The 19,556-nt window shown below is 35.5% G+C and overlaps 2 protein-coding genes across 3 annotated transcripts in view; one reads left to right on the top strand and one right to left on the bottom strand.

Moving 5' to 3' along the window:
• Positions 1 to 2,544, bottom strand: part of LOC113491849 (potassium channel subfamily K member 2-like) — a 45,235-nt gene extending 42,691 nt beyond the window's left edge. Inside the window, exons 1-3 of one of the 2 annotated variants that reach the window (XM_026869026.1) lie at positions 1,934 to 2,544; positions 449 to 602; positions 87 to 169 (exon numbers count right to left, since the gene is read on the bottom strand). In XM_026869026.1, the coding sequence (XP_026724827.1) occupies positions 87 to 169; positions 449 to 602; positions 1,934 to 2,347 (651 nt within the window). In that variant the 5' untranslated portion in view covers positions 2,348 to 2,544. The remainder of the gene's footprint in view (positions 1 to 86; positions 170 to 448; positions 603 to 1,933) is intronic. The other variant, XM_026869025.1, reaches the window with a different exon arrangement.
• A 1,790-nt stretch (positions 2,545 to 4,334) lies between these two features.
• On the top strand, positions 4,335 to 17,735 carry LOC113491848. The gene is made up of 4 exons (XM_026869024.1): positions 4,335 to 5,834; positions 10,492 to 10,612; positions 16,130 to 16,255; positions 16,542 to 17,735. The coding sequence occupies exons 1-4, from the start codon at positions 4,729 to 4,731 to the stop codon at positions 16,752 to 16,754; spliced, it is 1,566 nt and encodes a 521-aa protein (XP_026724825.1). The 5' UTR covers positions 4,335 to 4,728; the 3' UTR covers positions 16,755 to 17,735.
• The last annotated feature ends 1,821 nt before the right edge of the window (positions 17,736 to 19,556 follow it).

The following is a 19,556-nucleotide window of genomic DNA, read 5'->3' as shown; positions in this document are numbered from 1 at the left end:
TTGTTTGCAAAAGCGTGAGGATACATTTTATTCCTACCTCAAAAATACGACAATAGTAAAGATTATAAATGAATCTAGTAACATACCTGCCTCAGTTCGGTGGCGAGTTCGATGACTAGTTGGTTTTGCTCATTCTCATAGTTTCGAGTTACAATTATTTCATTTGGGCCTAAAACAGAACACAGTTGATTTGTCTTTATTTAATGAATGAATCAAAAGTAGAACTAAATAGAGGGCACATAATAATAAATACGCCTTACAAAAGTTATTATATTACAATAATATAATAAAAATAATAGTGTCAAACTAAGCAAAGTTGTATTATGAGTACTAGACGACTGAAAGACATACTTTTATATTTCTAAATACCTACATCACATACATATAGATAAATTCGACACAAACGCAAAACATACTCAATAAATCGAAAGCCAACCAAACTTATTACCTTCAAATGATTGTATCACGAAGACCCAGACAATAGACCATAATATGAGGACAGTGAACAGTCCCAGTTGGCAGAAGATGCATCGGAAGACCACAGACCGGAGCGACTCTCCTGAGACCTTGGGCAGCGGGTGGAACCTCAGCCAAGCGTTACCCTGGCACAAAAGGCTACATGTGTATTTGTGAGACGTCTAAGTTTAATTATTCTACTGCAAACTGGAGCTAGCGAATTTGATTTGCGATTTTGGGAATTGTTGATTTAATATGAACAACTGTTTGTAGAGACTATTTATGTAACTAGCTGTTTCCCGTGGATTCGTCGACGTACTTAAGGGATGTAATCATTATTAGCAACATGTAAACCAAACATAAAATTTTGTTAAAAGAACTTTGAAAATCAGAGGCCAATTAACTTACTATAAAATAATATTGCGGTCATAAATTGAGATGTAAGCCATTCTATTTTTCAAGTTAAATCAAATTGCAAACATTTTGCAAATTTGATCAAAATCGGGTAAGTAGTTTAGAGTTAATTACGGACAAACAACGTTAAGATTCGCCCGTGCTATGAGTCCTTTACCAACCGATATTATTAGTAAATCCTTTCAAAGTATCTAGCTAATATAAATATTTATAAAAACTTCTAGAAGGCGATTTTTTTTCCGGACAGTACTGCATTTTGCATATCCAACACATATGCAGATTAAATAACTATAAACGAAAAGGCGATGTTCGTTGTAGTAAAGTTCACGTTGTCTGTTTCACAATAACATTCGCGAAACAAGTAAAGTTATAAAACTCTACAAGTCTCGTGGGATAAATTTGGCATGCTAAACTAGAATAACTACCTTATTTGCCATATGCACAAAGCGGCACTATTGTGTTAATATTTGATATCTAGTGTGTTTTCCTGATAGTGTGTTCCGAGTGAACAAAAAACAATACGGAAATCTTAAAATAATGCAGGAAGCAAATTGTTCTTCAACAATACCTTCTTTAGTATTTAAATGCGAGTAAAAAAAATTAACTGAGCGTACAAATAGGCTACACAATGACAAGTTTGGTTTAAAAATTGATAGCCTATCAAATGTATGTGATGTGCTTAACCTAAGTTTTACTATAAGGTTCGGTTACGGACAATTATATTATTAGACAGCCTGGCCAAAGACGTGTAGACAGTGGGACTTAAGTAATAAGGTTTCGGGAGGGGATTTTACCCATTGGATATGGAACCCTAAACATACCCTTGCTCTATCTTTTTATCAGATGGGTTAAAAAGTAATGACATATTGGGAAAAGCTTGTGTTCTCTCTGAGTATTAAGATAACATTCATTATTTTATAAAGAATAGTTTCACTCTTAGTTGTAAAATATAAAACCAGCATCTATATTATTATGTACTATGTGTCTCGATGATCACACCAAAGTACGAAAATTCATATTCATCATTTTTACATTCATCATTCACTTTGATAGTTTTACTTACAGTCTGAGTAACCAGTATATGATTGTAATCAGCCTGGACTAATTTATTAGTTCCATCGTCGACATCATCCACTTCACTGGGTCTCTTATTTTCCATACCACTTAACATTTTATAAGTTTTTCTTAATCCATTAATTTTGCGTTCATGATTAATCTTTTCGAATATATCACTTTGATTACTTTGATCACGTACACATCGGAATACTCTATTCGAAGTTTTTGCTTTATTCGAAACAGTATTATCATTATCATTCACTATATTACGCTTGACAGTTATTGCGTGACCATCTAGTTTGAAAGTGCGGTCAACAGTTACAAGTACAGTCGGTTCGACTTTATTTCCATCCTTCAGTTTTCTATACAATGGTTTTACTATAACGTTATTTTTAAATTTCTCCTTGAGTGTGTTCTTCATGTTTTCAGCTACTCAACTGAACATTATTACAAGTGTTGTTCCAAAAACTGGTGTAGCGTGCTTCAAGCCCTCAAACTGTTAACTTCTCATTAAAACTTGGATACAATTACAAGGGAAACTTATGCCCAATTTTGCGAGCGATCTTTGTAGAGTGTATAATTAAAATTTATTAAGACTCCTCGTTTGTTCGCTGCGAACTTTTGGAGGATAAAGGTGTTTTTTTCTCTCAAGTTATCCGTTTGAATTTATGTCAGTTTTTAATAAGGTACGATGTTAAAAATTCATTAGCTGTTTTTGGTATTTCAATTTTGTTCTTACTGTTATGATAGAAGTGAAAACTCTACGGAACATTGTTTATTTTTTGATCTATCGAGGTTACAGTATGTTTTCGAACATGTCAGCGAGCGTATAAATTTGATTGTTTTGGTTATCGATGACTATCGGTAGCAGAATGAATTCTATGGATACGACATTTAGTTCACAATAGGCTAGGTTGACTTATTTTCAATGTGGTTGTAAAATTATTGATATTAAATAAATAGTGACTTTCACTTTTCATAAAGAGGCATAAACTTATTCCGCCTTATAAGCTTTTAGATTATTAAATTAAAATTATATATAAAATTAATAAAATTAAAGTAATTATCATAATGGATTTTGTACGAGAATGCAAAGACATGAAACATAACATAGGTTAGAAAGTTTCCTGCGCCAACTATCATCAACTTTAATTATATGAAATCAATTTTCTTGTAGCGCACTGAAAGTGCGTCTATTATCAAGCTACACCACACAGGACACATCCATACTCTCCTTTCCACAAAACACAGAAAGAAACAAAGTTTAAATTGAGTTCGCGTCATGTGGTCTGTCACTCACAGAGCGGGAACGGCTGCTTTTACAATTTTTGTTGTTACAACACTAAATTGGATAAAGTTCAATCCTACCACCTATCACCCAAACATACAGTAAAGCTTTTGCTGTTGTGGGAGAGAGACACAACTATACGGTGTGTGCTCTGTCTTGCTTTCACAATATGTACAGTCTTGCTTTAAGAGGTGTTGGTAGGCGACTAGTCCATTCTTCTTTTAGTTTTAGGCACGAGTGCTGAGCGTAGCAAAGTTGGGCTGTTTTAACAGGTACGTGCTTAAGGTTTATATAGCAATTGTCTGAAAAACTACTGAAGGTTTTTTTTTAAACTTAACCTACAATTGTGTAGATTTTTTTGTAACCATAAGATTATTACTTTCTCGTTTTCAGTATTTATAATTGAACATTATTTACCTCCCAATACACGTCAGAAAAAATCAAACTATACTTGATTCGAGAATAAAAAATAATTTAGAACAAAGATTTCATCAAAACTGAAACTACCTAAATCAACAAAGCGACCCTTTTTTAAACAGCTCCGTACCCAAAAGGTAAAAATGGAACCCTATCTATAAGTGCCAAAATTAATTGTCACTTATCTAATTTGTTTATCTTTAGCCTATTTATACGAAGCGTGTGGCATCATATCATATAGAGAGGTGTGAAGTGTAGCGATTCCGATTTACACCTAACCGGTTTCCTTACTTAACTTTGCCAGTTTACGTCTTTTAAGTTTTTTTTTCTTTTGTTCGGACGTGCCGTAAATCTCCGTATTCTGGACAAAGACGAACTAATTATATTATTGAGGTAAAAGGAGTTTTTAAGTAAAGAGGCCATAGAACGTGATATAGCCAAGATATAGCGTCGTTGTTTTTCTTAACATGTTTAGGCATTTCGTTTTCTATTACAAATTCCGTCCACTATCACAACTTGCAAAGAAATGTTTTATAATATTATTTTTTGAAATAAATTAAATTAAATAACAACAAAGTTATCGATATAAAAATTAAGAAGTTGCGTTTAGTTTTTGAAGCTATGTAATTGAAAACGTACCCGGGAAACGTGAAAACCAACCATGGCGGTAATATTGATTCTTGAGTGCGCAGCTCGCGCACTGTCAGACGACGGCGCGCGCAGCAACTGTCAAAATACGACAATGTATAGCGAGGAAATGAACTCCTAAATTGATGTAAAATTCACTGTTTTAATAAACAATTTCAAATTAGACCCATGAAATAGAAAACCTTATAAAGTGAATACTATCGAATCCTTGAAATTTCAGCATGATTAAATTATCTCGGACGGTTGTTTGAGTGCGGAAAATAGGTTACCGCAGCCCTTGTCTGGTTTGATGTCATTGTGTGTTGTATTGTTTACAAAAATTGTTTGTCCAATATCATGAAATGAGAAGGTGATATATGGTGTTCGTGTGTGTCTAGTGCTTACAGTGTCACAAGAAGAAAGCATGTATCATAGAAGTGCATTATAAATAAAAACAATGAAAGATAAACATGTCGAGATGCCTGCGGATATTCGGAGCTTACTCCTTCAGGTTGACAAGGAAACATTCGACTATACTTCTCATAGCTTCCTTCATACTCAGCATGACTATAGTGTTGCAACTGTACGCATACAAGCACCACGACCACTCACACCCGAGACCGAAGATCGGTGACTTTAACTACAGACCTGGCGCCTTTTTGAAAGGAAGACAGCCTGGGAACAGAAGCTTTTGCATGTTTAATTATGGCCTTCCTGACCGACTTAAGTGGGACAGCCTCCAAGTACTTCCGTCCCCAGAAACCGGTTCAAGGAGCCACTACGGAGTCATATACAATGCTATACGAGGAGTTGCCTACCTAAATATCAGCAAAATTGATGCGGTGTCGTATGTCACTCAGTCGACACCAGAATTTCTGTATCATATCGTGGAAATAGCGAAATTCTGGGATGGCCCAATAAGCCTCGCTATATTCGTTCCGAATTACGACCTAGATATATCAATGCAGATTTTAGACCATTTGTGTCATTGCTACCCGATGATGGCTAAGGTGTCGGTCCATTTATTTTTTCCAAATCGCGCAGTGCCTAAAATTAGAACGATAGGCGAAAGGAAGCTAGCTGCAATCACGGTAAAGCCTGTTACTATATCACCAAACGTGACGGTAGAACAGCTGTTGAGACAGAGACTAGAAAACTATCGGAAACTGAACAACAAAACGAGAGCCGAATACATACAAAGGGTAAGACAGAACAAAGTGGAACGGATGATGATGAAGTTACCAGACAAAAGATACGACGTGCCTAACTTAAGGTTCGAAGACTGCTCCGGTCTAGAAGCTGACGATATCATAACACACAGGAAATCAACTTTGATGGTGTATCCAATAAACGTCGGAAGAAACGTTGCAAGAAATGCATCACTGACCAATTACTTTTTAGTATCAGACATAGAAATGGTTCCGAGTTATAATTTAGCGCCGAAATTCCTCAAAATGATCAGGAAGCTTATGGGTAACGAGAAGAGGGACTCTGGCTGCGTGTTTGCGAAGACGGTGTTTGTTGTACCGTTATTTGAAGTGGAGAGAGGTGAAAAGATCCCACACGACAAAGCAACGTGAGTTGATAAATTGTAGCTTTTGGAGTGGACAACACAATGGGACAATATTAAAGTAGAGAGCATGCTTAAGTTCCTTTTGTTGTCATTGTGTGATCGCTTGCAAAATTATTCTTCTTTAGCATTTAAAAGATTTTTTTCCGTAGCAACCCTTTAGTGGTGTCCTCTCCCATATGTATTTTATATCCAGAATATGCATTTTGGTTTGTGGTTTCGGCCGATATTGGCTTTGTTAGTAGGTCACGTTTGGATCGCGGTCGGGTATTTATAATTTGATATTTAATATACAGTTCTTATTGGTTTGTTATTTTGTATTTAAGTTTTGAATGTTCAGAATGTTGTTTTAGTGTTGTGGGTACTCGTAAGGTAAACGCTCCTAATACGGCGGTAGTCAAAATCGCTTCCTATTACGGTGGTATTTATATTTTCGCGTTTTATTCCCGTTTTATTCAGTGTAGGTAGACCAAAACCGAAACTATTTATTCTAAATCTTTTACTTTATGACTTAACTGACATTTGCAATTATAGCAGATAGACAACACAACAAAATCAATCAGTCTCTGGAACGTAATCGACGTGAGAGGTGTTTCCATACAAACGCGGAACAACAAAAGTAAATACACAAATATTTAGAAACTAAGTTTTTCGTATTAAGATGCCGTTCGAGTTTATTATTTTGTTATTGATAGCATTTTCTTATTATTACACTCACTATTTAAATAGCTTATTTTATATTTGTAAGTCATTTTTTACCAAAAAAATTAAAAATAAAACACCGCCGTAATACGATACAAATTTTAAAAATTAATCCTAATACGGTGTTATGACTCCGAAATAGGAAAATTACTGGTCATGTTTAATTGTTTATAACTTTTAATTGATTAACTTATTCAATTAGTTTCAAGTTTAGTTGAAATAATTATTAATCACATAACTTAAAAACCATATTCTGTGGTATGTGTTCTTAATTGTAAATCTAGTTAAATATGAAAACTGTCGAGTACAAAATGTTAGTTTCTTAGAAGAGGCAAAAATGGGAAGGTGTATTTTGATTTATCACAAAACATTTATTTTGTATAAATTTTGACTTGAGTTTTACAAATCTGAGCCAAAAAACTGTTAATGTTTGAATAGGCATTTTTACTCTTTTGTTTATCGAAATATTTATGGGTCAGAATTAGGATTATCGAAAACATGAGTAGTTTTCCTATTACGGAGGTAATTATTTCCAGGTAACTCCGTGTAGGGTTCTAAGATCTCCTATTACGGTTCTATTCATTTATCTATAAATTTAATAAATCTGTAGAAGGGTCAATTCTGTACACTGAAAATATTGAAAAAAAAAAACAGCAGCGAGTGACCAAACCCAAATATGTGATAAAAATTTATTTTGTCTGTCTGTATGTTCAGGCATCACGAGAAAAATAACTGTTCGATTTCGAAGTGATTTAATCCCTCGAATACTATTGATTCTCAACAATTTCAGATCAGGTCAGATCAAGGTCAGAATTACTATGAAAAAAATACTTACTACAGAACGCGATCTCAACAACAGTAGCTCTATAGAGGGATGTCCTTAATTATTATAGGTCTAGCCGTATTTGGGTCCCATACATATTAGATGTCATTGTCAGAGTTACTCAAAATGGAAATAATTCATTCACCATTAATTTGATTACGCAATTTAATAAAATCAATTTTCAATAAAAAGGAAAAACTTTTACTAACACATAACTATTATTAAATAAATATTATTTGTACGGAACTTTAATGAATATAAGTTCTGACCCTCCGTATTAGGAGCCGTCTACCGCAGTAATAGGATCAGAGCATAATTTTACCTCCGTATAAGGGAAAATCGACCAGACTATTTAAATATTTCTTTAAAATAAGAAATATCATCAACAGAATCATAGTCTCAACGGCAATACAAAATATAAATTCCACTTTTAACGATAGAATTTTTTTCCACCTTTAGAAATACCTACAAATTCTTATTTTTGTTTCTTAGTTTCAAATGTTGCGAAATACCTCCGTAATAGGTGCTTTTACCTTATATTAGATTAGATATATTGTTTCAATACTTTCAAAACTACTACAAAAAAGCCTTGGGAAACGAGTGGCGAACATAAATGTTCTATTAATAAATTCATTATATAACTAATATATTGTTGCCGGTAGAGAAATGTGGCACTTAAATGGTAAAGTTAATCAGATCTTTCGTAACCCTTATGGTGAGGATATACTTGAGCATTTACTCATAATAGAACAAGGAGTTTTTCGTTGCTTTTCACGAACTTAGCGGAGATTTAATAAACATTGTACTACTAATATTATTAATAAACATTTGTATTATCATCGAATGCTTGTATGTGTACATACAAGCATTCGATGATAATACAAATGCTTGTCTTACGCGGGAATAGAGACATTGTCGCTCTCAGTGAGTTTGGTGTGGTGACCTCAACCACTCGACCCCTGCAGTCATTTATCACATCATTAAAAAGGAAGATTAAAAGCAATTAAGATGATGAAATGTATGACAGTGGGGGTTAGTAACATTTGTTAGTAAAAAGCGTACTGATAAGTGACGTCACACGCAATTTTATCTCAATACGTATCCAATAGTTCTTCGAAAGTCTGCCGGACTGAACTCATTTTTTGTCTAATACCTTATTACTTTTGCCACATAATAATTTCTCACAAGCACATTACGTGGCTTTTGTATATATACATGTATAAGTATAAATAAATAAAAAGGTTTTATCTCACACCCTGAGGTCAATTATCGCCAATATATTCAGCGCACACATCACTTAGTTCATTCTCGCGATGTTCCTTCACAATATTGTTATAATACCTAGCTAGGATCATTCCTCTTTTCTTATTCGTCTACGTGCCTCGACTAAGAGATTTATCCTTAAATATAAAATATATATATCTGCTATGTGAAGATAACGGTATATATGTGCGATTACATTGTTCTTCTATTAGACCAAGAAGGAAGTTCTGTTTTTGGTTTTTATTAACTGTACTATAGGGTTGTCGTTTCAAGTGAAAAAGGAAGTAAGTAAGCAGGGCTTTTTTTGGGGTTCCGCAGCTTTAAGATAAAACAGAACCGTATTAATAAGTCTCAACTGTCTGTCCATCTCTCCTCTTATAGCCAGGCTGTGCATAAGATTTTTAATTTTTCATAGATAATGTATGCCTGTAGAAAAAAAAACAAATAACACAGAGTTCAGCCAAGTAGAAGGCGAAAAAAACCTATTTCTGTATGTTTGTACGAGGAGAGGAGCTCGTGGCTAAGCTATAACCGCATAAGTGAATCGATCACAGGTTAAGCTATGCTTGACGCGGTTGGTCCTTAGATGGGTGACCATCTTTGTCATAACGAGTTCCTCCGTGTTTCGGAAGGCACGTTAAATTGTGGGTCCCGGCTGATATTCCTACATCTTTGATAGTCGTTACAGGTAGTCAGAAGCTTGAAAAAGTCTGACAACCAGTCTAACCAAGGGGTATCGTGTTGCCCAGGTAACTGGGTTGAGGAGGTCAGATAGGCAGTCGCTCCTTGTAAAACACTGGTACTTAGCTGAAACCGGTTAGACTGGTAGCCGATCCCAACATAGTTGGGAAAAGGCTAGGCCAATGATGTATGTTTGTACAGTGTTGATGCAGTAGTGGAAGAGGGTACCGCTCTACGCCATGTGGTGCGCCGTCACACTCCCACAACAGCAATAATATTACTTAAGATGTGCTATTAAGCTTAGTAGTAGACATCTTAAGGTGGTGCACAAAATAGTTGTTCCAAACATTCACAGAATTCAGCGCAACAATTTGGTGTTCTACCTAAAATAGGCCAAAAATCACAATTGTTTCTGTAATTACGAGTGTTCAACGGTTTGTATTTACACGACTTAGTTTAAATTAAACAAAGCCCAGTCTCGGGAACAAATTATGCTAAGTACAGCTGAATTGTACAATTCTCTACAAAAGTGTGTTTTGTTTGGCATCCGAGCTTTGCAGCTAATTGAAACAAACATTATAAAAGGCGTTAAATTGTTACTTATTTTTGAACGTATTTTGTCTGCGTAGCGATGAACATAAAAAAAAACGACAATCTTTTTTAAAAAACGGATTCACATGTAAAATTATCATCGGCGGTGAATATTTTGTGGAAGAACAAAATCTTTAGTTTCATAGATTTTTCAAATAACGTAAAGTAAATTTTTTGTAGGAAATTGTTTAATTTGGACTTGTTCATCAAAATAAACGGGGCTATTAGTTACGTTTTGTCTATATTTCTTCTATTTCATTTTGTTTATATATTAATTCTCAACTCTCTCTCCTTTGCGTCTTTTGGACGAGAGTAAGCCATTGCTTTTCAATAATAAGTATTTTTGAGTCACTGATGAAACACTATTACTTTTGCGTAAGATCTTTTTATTCGCCATCCAACCGCAGTGTCAGCTCAAGGTTAAAGGGCTCGGGTTGCGTCCTAAATTGATCGGACGACTCTGATAAATACGAGTGACTAAACCGTTTTCAAACCGTTATGAATCCGCTTCACATAAAATATTATTATGATGCTTTTGTGATGTTTTGATCGTATTATAAGGAAAATGTTACCAGTTTTAATAGAACTCTCCTTCTTCAACAGGTTGATTCAGATGATAGCGACCAACCGCGCGATGTACTTCCACCAGAAGGTCTGTTCCCACTGTCAGCGGTTTCCTGGTCTCCAGACATGGCTGATGAGGGAACCTAAAGAAGCCCTAGAGGTAAGATATTAAGTGCCCATTAAGAAGCCCTCAAGGGGATCTCTTTGTTGTGTTTTAAAGTGACGTAATTAAATATCGATTTGTCGACGATATTTTAAGGATTTTCAGACTAGTTCTTGAATATTCAGTACTAAATTCTGTATTGCACTTCATTGTGTAGGCTTAAGTTAGGTTACATTAAATATGTAATAATATAAACATTTAAGAAAAAAAACACACTACGTGAGCACTCTTTTGTAATTTTGGACCAAGAAAATAAAAGTACGTATGTGATATGGGTTGGGCTGCCACGTCAAAAGTTATAGGTTGCAACTTTTACAACTTTGGCACACCCAGGGTCTTTTCGAGTTCATGTGCGTGTTGCAAAATAATTTTCACATCATGACAACGGTATAGGACACTTTGGGAAGAAACTGTCACATCTGAGAGTTCCTCAACGATGGGTTAAGTAGCCCCTGAATCTTTGAAAGGAGGTTTGAACATACTCTAGGTTGAACATCAAGCATACAAAAAAAAGACCTGAATGTTGTACTCTAAAATTCAACCTACTTTGTAGCATGATGTCATACTGGCGTTACTTTCTTGACAACATTCTAGTAGGCGCTTCCTAACATTGATTTTTGTGTTTTATCGGCTTTTTGTAGGCATGGCACCGGTTGATACGAAAACGACTTGTTTGCGTCATTCTTGTGACTATGTGCTTAAGCATATTTTTTTTGCTATCTTTAAAAGGCCCACCAACTAACTAGTATTGTAAAACATGGATGGAGAAACGTAATACGACCACTAAATTTTTTAGATGTCTCACCACATTTTTCATATTGTTAACAGTGGGACTAAATTGAAATATAAAAATTACCCGTCATAAAACAGAAAATTATACTAAAGAAACAAGATGCCGACGATTATTTGATCTCAATAAGACCAATAAGAAATAATTAACTCTATACGCATACACTAAATATATCAGACACAACAAGTACGGTTCTCTATGAAGGAGTGCCGCGTCGGCAGCAAAAAGTGTCTACGTATCCCTAACGCCTAAAATATACATACGAGGTTATTAAATAATATGTGTCACCCTCTCAAAATGCTGTTTACTTGGCATTGATGGACGAACGTGATGGATGAGCAAACATTAAGCCGTATAAAAATGCTTCATGTACGACATTTTAATGTACCACGAAATATTCTAATGAATATCAGTTAGCGGAGCTATTTGTATGACAGGTTTCCTTTGAAGTATTTTATGCCTTACATGTATATTGATAAGACAAGTCATGTAGTTAAGGTTTGAGGCGTTTCAAATTAGGTCATACAACTTGGTACATTTTGTAAGTGGTATTTAGTAATTTTTTTTGCGGTTTCGTTTTTTCTGAATAATGAAAGTTGACCTTAAATATTTATTATGTTACTTAAATAAATTATATTTTGATAATGCTGGATAATGAATGCATTAAAAATAGGGATGTGAGAAATTGGTTGCTAAAAACGTTATTTGTCAGTAAGAATGATTTGAACTCGCTGTATCATCTTTTTTTGTGAAACGACAAAATCTTATCCGACATATTCTGGAAACCTAAAAACAGGCTAATTAGATTAGATAAGCAGAATACCTTATAAACATTTCCCTTTCAAATCTTACCTTCAATCATTGCCATAAACGATTAACTTCATCATAAAATATACCAAAACAAGGAGATCAAATAAGTTAAAACAGGAACGTCAGTAGCAGAAGAAATCGGGCAAAACCCTCCCCGTGTTCTATAGCCTATTAATTTCCCGAAGGATAATCTCGTGTATCTGACTTTGATAAACGGCATTTCACTTCATTGTGTGAACATTTCTGCCGGAAGAAGTGTTATTAAAGAAACTTTTGGATGCTACGTAGATGAGTAGAGATCTCTGCCCTTTGTATCGAGTTATGACCTTCCCAGAAAAGTGTTTATTCAAGATGAATCTTTTGTATTGAAAGGACTTTAAAAAAAACTATAAGGTGAATTGTTACGACAGCGACCCCAGCCTAACGCCAACTTCTAAAATAATATTATTGTGGTCGTGGAAGAAACATACTGCTCTACGACGTGTATTGCACTGTAACGCTTTCACTACCATACTGATATCACTTTAAGACGAGTTGGTAGACTCTCAGGTTCCTTGTTGATGAATTTTTTGTTCGAATGTATAAGAATGATATGACCCATAGAAAAGATATTTCACGTCCACTGATAGAACTTTGCAGCCCGTCTAGTCAAGTGGCTTTTTGAATCGTCAGCGTAGATAGAAAATTCTAGGATGTATGGAGATAACAAGCCAGTTTTGACCAATCGAAACAAAATGTCATTTCCACACATTTGAGGGCTTTCTATTGACGTTCACAATAGAAATGTAATTTGGCTAAAGGGACAGTAAATAAAAAGCAGCAATAGTGTGAGTAGCTATAATAGCTTTTACTAGCGTGACACTTTCATGCCTAGATATGTTATAGCATACTATTAGAGTTCTAAAAATAACCTTTATAAGTTAGATATCAGTGAAGCGAAGGCGTTGTGCACGTGACATTAGTCCGAACCTACGTCATAGGTCGGTCCTATTTTATGTGAAATGCGGATATGAAAAAACTTTCACTTTTTGTTTTCACAGTGTGTTATCCACAAGTCTTTTAGAATAGTTATGAAGTATATATTAACAGCCTCAGCAAAAGATAAGTGAATTTTCGAAAAAAGATAAATTTTGCCACAATATTTCAAGGGGACTAAATATTTCTATTTATGACAGTCTAGATCAGTTTATAAGCTACTTTTATTTCGGTTTATGTTTGTGACTTACCTTGGCCTAAATGTACCTAACACGCTACAATCACATTCATTAGGTGCGAGTGAATACGCGAATAAAATGAAACCAGTAAAGTGAGAATTGGTCTCTTGCAAGAAAGGTTCCTTACTGGCTCTAGAAAAACGGCAAAAAGGCTCCAAAAATACATCCTCAGGAAAAAAACTGTCTACCTTTCAAATTTCATGAGATACAACCTGATGACAAACAGTCTTAGTAATGAGATCCACTTTTACCATTCGGTAAAGGAAACCTTTAAATCTGATAAGTAATTACACTATACCAGGTTCGCTAACGAGATCACTTGTAGAGCGTATGTCATGTCAGCATTAATAATAACGATATTATCAAAGTTACGCCTCCCATCAGTTACGCAATCACAACGTAATTTCCGTCCGGACATCTTGAATCTCAATCCATCTCATGCATACGCAAATCTCACACCGCAGTCACCAGTCAATCAAATCCCGCTTCCAATGGGATTGCAAGTAATTCAGTCCCAATCTGGTTCAATGAGGGTTCAATCTTCCCGAGTGGAAGTCACAACCCTTCCACCCCTCTTAGCTGTCACATCCCGTCCCGAACTAATTGCTAACTAATTATCGGGAGCTCCGCGCACTAGAGACACTTTACCGTATTAAAGCGCTAACAGCCGATTATAACTGGTTCGTACTGGTTACGTTATACGAGCCCGCGGTATGGATCCTGTTGAAAGTCGTTATAAAGTTTAGTTGGACACTGTCCGTTTGCGTTTGGGATAACTTTTGAATGTGTTTCGGTCTGTTTCGCTTATACGCCCTAGAACGCTGAAACGTGAAGTATAAGTGCTAGGTTACTATTACGGTATTGCACGTGAAGTTTCATTCTTAATTCTTGTGTAAGCTCTAATTCAAATTTTGATAATCAAACTTGGTACTTGATGGTGGGCTCCGCGTTTCGCACTTGTCCCATTGTGACTAAGGTCGTTTCAAGTGGTTAATCATCAATCAGGCATCCCCACTCCTTCTTAAAACGCAGATAACGGTCAATATAAAATTTTCTTGAAGAAAACATTGCGATATTCACAATTCATTTTATCAATAAGTATATTTGGGGAACTCTACCATACCAAATAAAAACTAATATTTTTCCTCAAAACAAAAATCCATATCATATCATCATTATTTCCAATAACTACATATCTTTCGCCATGTTACCTGCAGGGTGACAGGGGTAAACAGATACCGTACCAATTTTGCAAATTGCCGACATTCGGAGGTCAGAGGAATCGTTTGCGACACATCGGGACCCTTCGGAAACATTCAATAAGTTCCCGTTGAACGTATTCCTTTTATACCGGTCTCACTTGTTCACAAATATATATCAAGCAAAGGAATACTTACGTATTTCAATTGTGTTTTATACGAAAATAGTATCGACTGAAATTGGATGGTGTTGTTTTGTTGCTCTTAGAACCTTGGAAAAACAACGATTTTCTACGCATGTAGCGAATGCTAATGTATTGATTTGCCGAATTTTTGTTTTGCTCCTGAAAACTTCTTTATATTTTTACCAGCAACATATAACGCAAGTAATTTCAATTTCAAAACCTGTACAATATATCGATTAAATAATGTCAAATATTTTGTGGACGTCAACGGGATTTTGACCACGTCGTTTAATGACGCAAGACACCAGGCAGCTGCTCGTAACATATTATAGTGTCAACACAGGTGTATTCTCTGTTCCGTAACTCTCATGACAATCCGACATGACTGAAGAGAGATCAAAACGCATACAACATTAGCAAAATCGGTGCTCGCCTTGGGATCGAACTCACTTTGACTTGGCAGTTCTGCGGTCTTACCACTAGGCTATAAGCTTTTGTTGTCCATATATTATAATTTGTTGTATCCAGTTTGAAATCGCCTTCAGTGATATGATTCAACTGCAAAAGTAAGATTTATGTATTTTCGAAATGTTCCATTTAGCATGTTGTGTCCAAGAAATACGTTGTTAGGAGAGGTAATAAATATTGTCGAGTTGCAAATGCATTGAAGTGAGATGATGTATGTATCGATATCAGTTGGGATTCAGAGCAGTGAGGCAATTTATTTCCACACAATACAAATGCATAATGTTGGATGTTTTTGATGGGGACGAGATGGGAACAGATGTTTATCGATCATAGTTCTATATGACACACCCTCATTTATTCTCGTAAGTGCTTACTTTGATGTTTGCGAATTCTTTGCACAATTTAGTCGTTTTCTTTACATCAAAGATTGGGGTCTGCCCGATGGCAAATTGTTTGCGCTAATGTAGACGTGGTGCGTAATATCGCGCTTTTCATGCACACTTAACGACCATTTACAGCCAAGCAACCCACATAAAGCGTCCCACGCGGCGCTCGATCCATGAAGATGAGACCATACCCATGTTACGTCGTGGGTGTTAATCCATGATATTATACTCCTTGAGAAGATTATTTTTAGGGTTCCACAGCCAATGGGTAAAAACTTTTGCTGAGCGTCCGTGTGACGCATGCGATGTGATAGCTAGAAAGATGAAAAAATCTTCTAATTTGTTTTTTGTCTTGTGTTGAACCGCGCAAGTCTGACTCGCACTCTCAATAGATATATAGGTTAACTCATAAGATAGGTATATTTCATTACTTTTTTATTCTAATAAAGGATGTTGTTCTAGCCAATGCTGATTGCAAAGCGGGAGTACCCTTATCACAGATGGGAGCCTCTATACTTCGGCACCAATAAGGAGCCGTGGTACAGCGAAGTACTGTCCTGGGAAGGACGCCAGGACAAAATGACTCAGGTGGAGTGAGATTTTTTATCATTCATGTTGCCATTGATCTTTCCATTGTATTTGTATTGATCTTAAGATAATACTTTGCAACCTTTTTTGTTATTTCGAGGTTCTGTGATATAAATTCTAAGAAAATATTGCTTTTGTATATTCTCAAATTTCGTTTATTCCATACAGAAAGTCATTTCATTTTGGTTCAGTTAATAGCGTTCGTGCTAGGGCCTTAACCATTTTTTTAACACACCTCAACTCGTTTGTACGATTGTTTTTCCTAAATCCTGTTATTCCTGATCAGATGTTGGAGATGTGCCTCCAGCAGTACCGAATGGTGATACTAGATGGAGGATTTCTGTGCCACGCTGCCGCACCAAGACCAAAGCACCATAGGAAAAGGGCAGAGGTCACGAACACCCAGAAATACATGAGGATAATCAAATGGTTCCAGAAGAAGTATGAAGATCGATTTGAGTGCAAACTGTTATGGGGCTGTCCACCGAATCTGAACTAGAATAAAGCAATGGCATCCAAGACGCAAATGTTGGATCAAATATTTGTGGCTTCCTCAAGGCGATGCGTTTGGTCCCACAAATAATTTACAATTTAATTCACTTGTTTAGTAAGAATGAATCTTACTCTCAGCTTCTTAGGTTTCAATTTAGAATGCTACTTACACACCACCAAGCAAGCGCTGATTAATGCGAAGAATTTCAAAGTTCGTACAAACTTACTTTTACACAATTCGTCTTTGATATAATTATGATGAAGGATAGAATTTCAGATGAAGTCACCTTGAGGTATATGGAGCTAGTTCGAGTGGAGTTAGATCAGATCAGGTCAAGTCAGTCAAAAGCTGGTCACTGAAGCTTTTAACTTCGTGTGAAACTCTGATGATGTAAGAGTTTTTTGCTATACCAGAACCATTAATGAAATAAGGATTTTAATAGATCAAGGCTAAGAACCATTCTCTTCCAATAAACTAAATGAGCTTACGTAATCAACGCATTTTGATTCGGAATATCAATGAACTTATTTCAAGCCTACAATTTTTAATGCCTCAAATTTTATCAAACGTTAATAATAGAAATAGTTTAAGCATGGAAAGTGTTAATAGACATTGAATAATTGACTCTCAACGTACCTTGAAAACTTTATGTTCCTACAATCATAATTGAATTAATGAAAAATGTCTAACATTCAGTTTAAGAAGTATCAAATGTTTATTGATATCCTTATGTAAAACACAGCTCACTTTAATCGCTACATAATTAATAGGCTTGTGATAAAGTGTTTCGATTTAACGGAATTGTTTAAATTTATACAGGCTTATATTTTATTCATGTTCAATACAGATTATGATAATTTATGCAGTATTGTTGTGTATTTCGCGAAACCCACAGCGCAGCTGTTTCGATGGACCCTAGTGTTTACCGAGGTCTTCTTATGTGGAACGTTTCGTCCTAAATAAAGATTTTAAATTATATTAGATGCATTTCTTGTATTATTTTTTCCTATTCAATCCTTATAGTACATGCTCCCACACCGGACATTACTTAATGATGTTTATGTCTGATACCTTCCATCACCGCAAAATGGATTATTGCAGTTATGAAAGAGACACCAATCTATGCCGTGTAGTGTGCTGTCACGCTTCCACAATTACAATAACTTTAAGTTTTGATGACAGGCCTCGTATATCTGTCTCTATGTTCAGCTTGAAAGTGAAAGAGATAGCATGACTATTTAAGGTGATATACGTAGAGTTTTGCATATAGCTGTTAGTATAAAATGAATATTGACCATACTAGCTGTTGTGGAAAGTTGATACCGTAACTGTTAGGCAATTTTGCTTTTAACATTATAGTTAAGGTTGTCAAGCTAAATGGGTTTGAACTGGTCACGCATGGAGAGTGGCCGTTAGGCCGCCAGCTGAGATATGGCGCTGCCAAGACTGCCTCGGAAGCTGTGGCGGTAGGGATTAATTGAAAATATACAACGAGAGCATGTTTGAGGTGGCGAGGGATAGGAAATTATGAAAGGAAGGGTATTCGGCAAGCTCTTACGCAGCAGTGCGGGATCATAAGCTAGGCAGACAAAAACCAGTGACATCAGCTTGACTCATTTCACAAACCGTCCTATATTTTCGTATTGAGTTTTGATGAATTTAAAGCAATGATATAAAGAAAATCCCTCCATACCCAGACTTGAGCCAATAACAACTTTATCCACGCATTTATATAGTAGACATCAGAAAGACTTTTTATAAAGAGCAAAAACGTAGCAATACTGACAAAATAATCTCGATACTATAACTCGAATCTAAAGAAATAATAGACACTAAATGATCGATGGTTTCCCTTTTATGTGGAAGGCTAACGAGCTCCTAACGGTATATAAAATGGCCACAGAAATATAACACCCGCATACATTCCATACATCATCCAATACTAAAATAAAATCAACCTTATGTCAAGGCTCATACAGTATATTTTCGTAAATCATACAGCTTAAGGTAGTTTGTACTGGGCAAACATAATTTGATACACGTAAAGAGTCTTTTGTTTTGTTTCATCCAGTGGCAGTGTTTACTCGGCACGTCCAATAACTCGCCGTTGTTTGATTTCGACTCTTTATAGAGTTTTTACAGATATTTGCTTTGTGTGGCAACTAATAAGATACTGTGAATGACAGTTTTTTGTTGGGACTCCTACGTTGATGGTGTTTTTGCTTTGGGCAATGGAAACCCTTTGCAAATGTCTTGAAATGAGATTTGCCGTTATTAAAATACCTTTTTAAAATAACCGTATATATTTTGCCCTCCCGATTATGATTTTTATGCTTTTGAACGATTGGAATTAATATTCGATATATTTCATCCAATAATCAACCAAGACCAACCATTTATGATCGTTAGTCAGTGTAAAATATACAAAAACATGAAATGTGAGTGTGTTCGTTGAAATGAATTTCTCGATTCTGATTATGAAGAATATTCAAAGTAATAAATAATATAATAGATGAATCCTATTTAAAATACATACATGTGCAGGTCGGACTCGTGATTCCAGAAACTATGATTTTAATTTTTATTTTTGACGTCGCAGCAATGGAAATACATCATCTGTGAAAATAATGTAGAGCACCACTCATTAGATACAACCTGACCCATATATCTTAGAAGGAGAGTGCAAGCAAACCTAAAAATGTATGTGTCCCTTCGTCCGTAATTCATATAAAAGCACATTTAAAACTACTCAAAAGAGCATAGAACTACTTTCCTCAGTAATGCATTCCTCAGACAACGTACTTTGTT

Source organism: Trichoplusia ni, chromosome 3 (assembly GCF_003590095.1).
Source record: "Trichoplusia ni isolate ovarian cell line Hi5 chromosome 3, tn1, whole genome shotgun sequence".
Taxonomy (NCBI): domain Eukaryota; kingdom Metazoa; phylum Arthropoda; class Insecta; order Lepidoptera; family Noctuidae; genus Trichoplusia; species Trichoplusia ni.
This window is presented reverse-complemented; position numbering and strand designations above follow the sequence as displayed.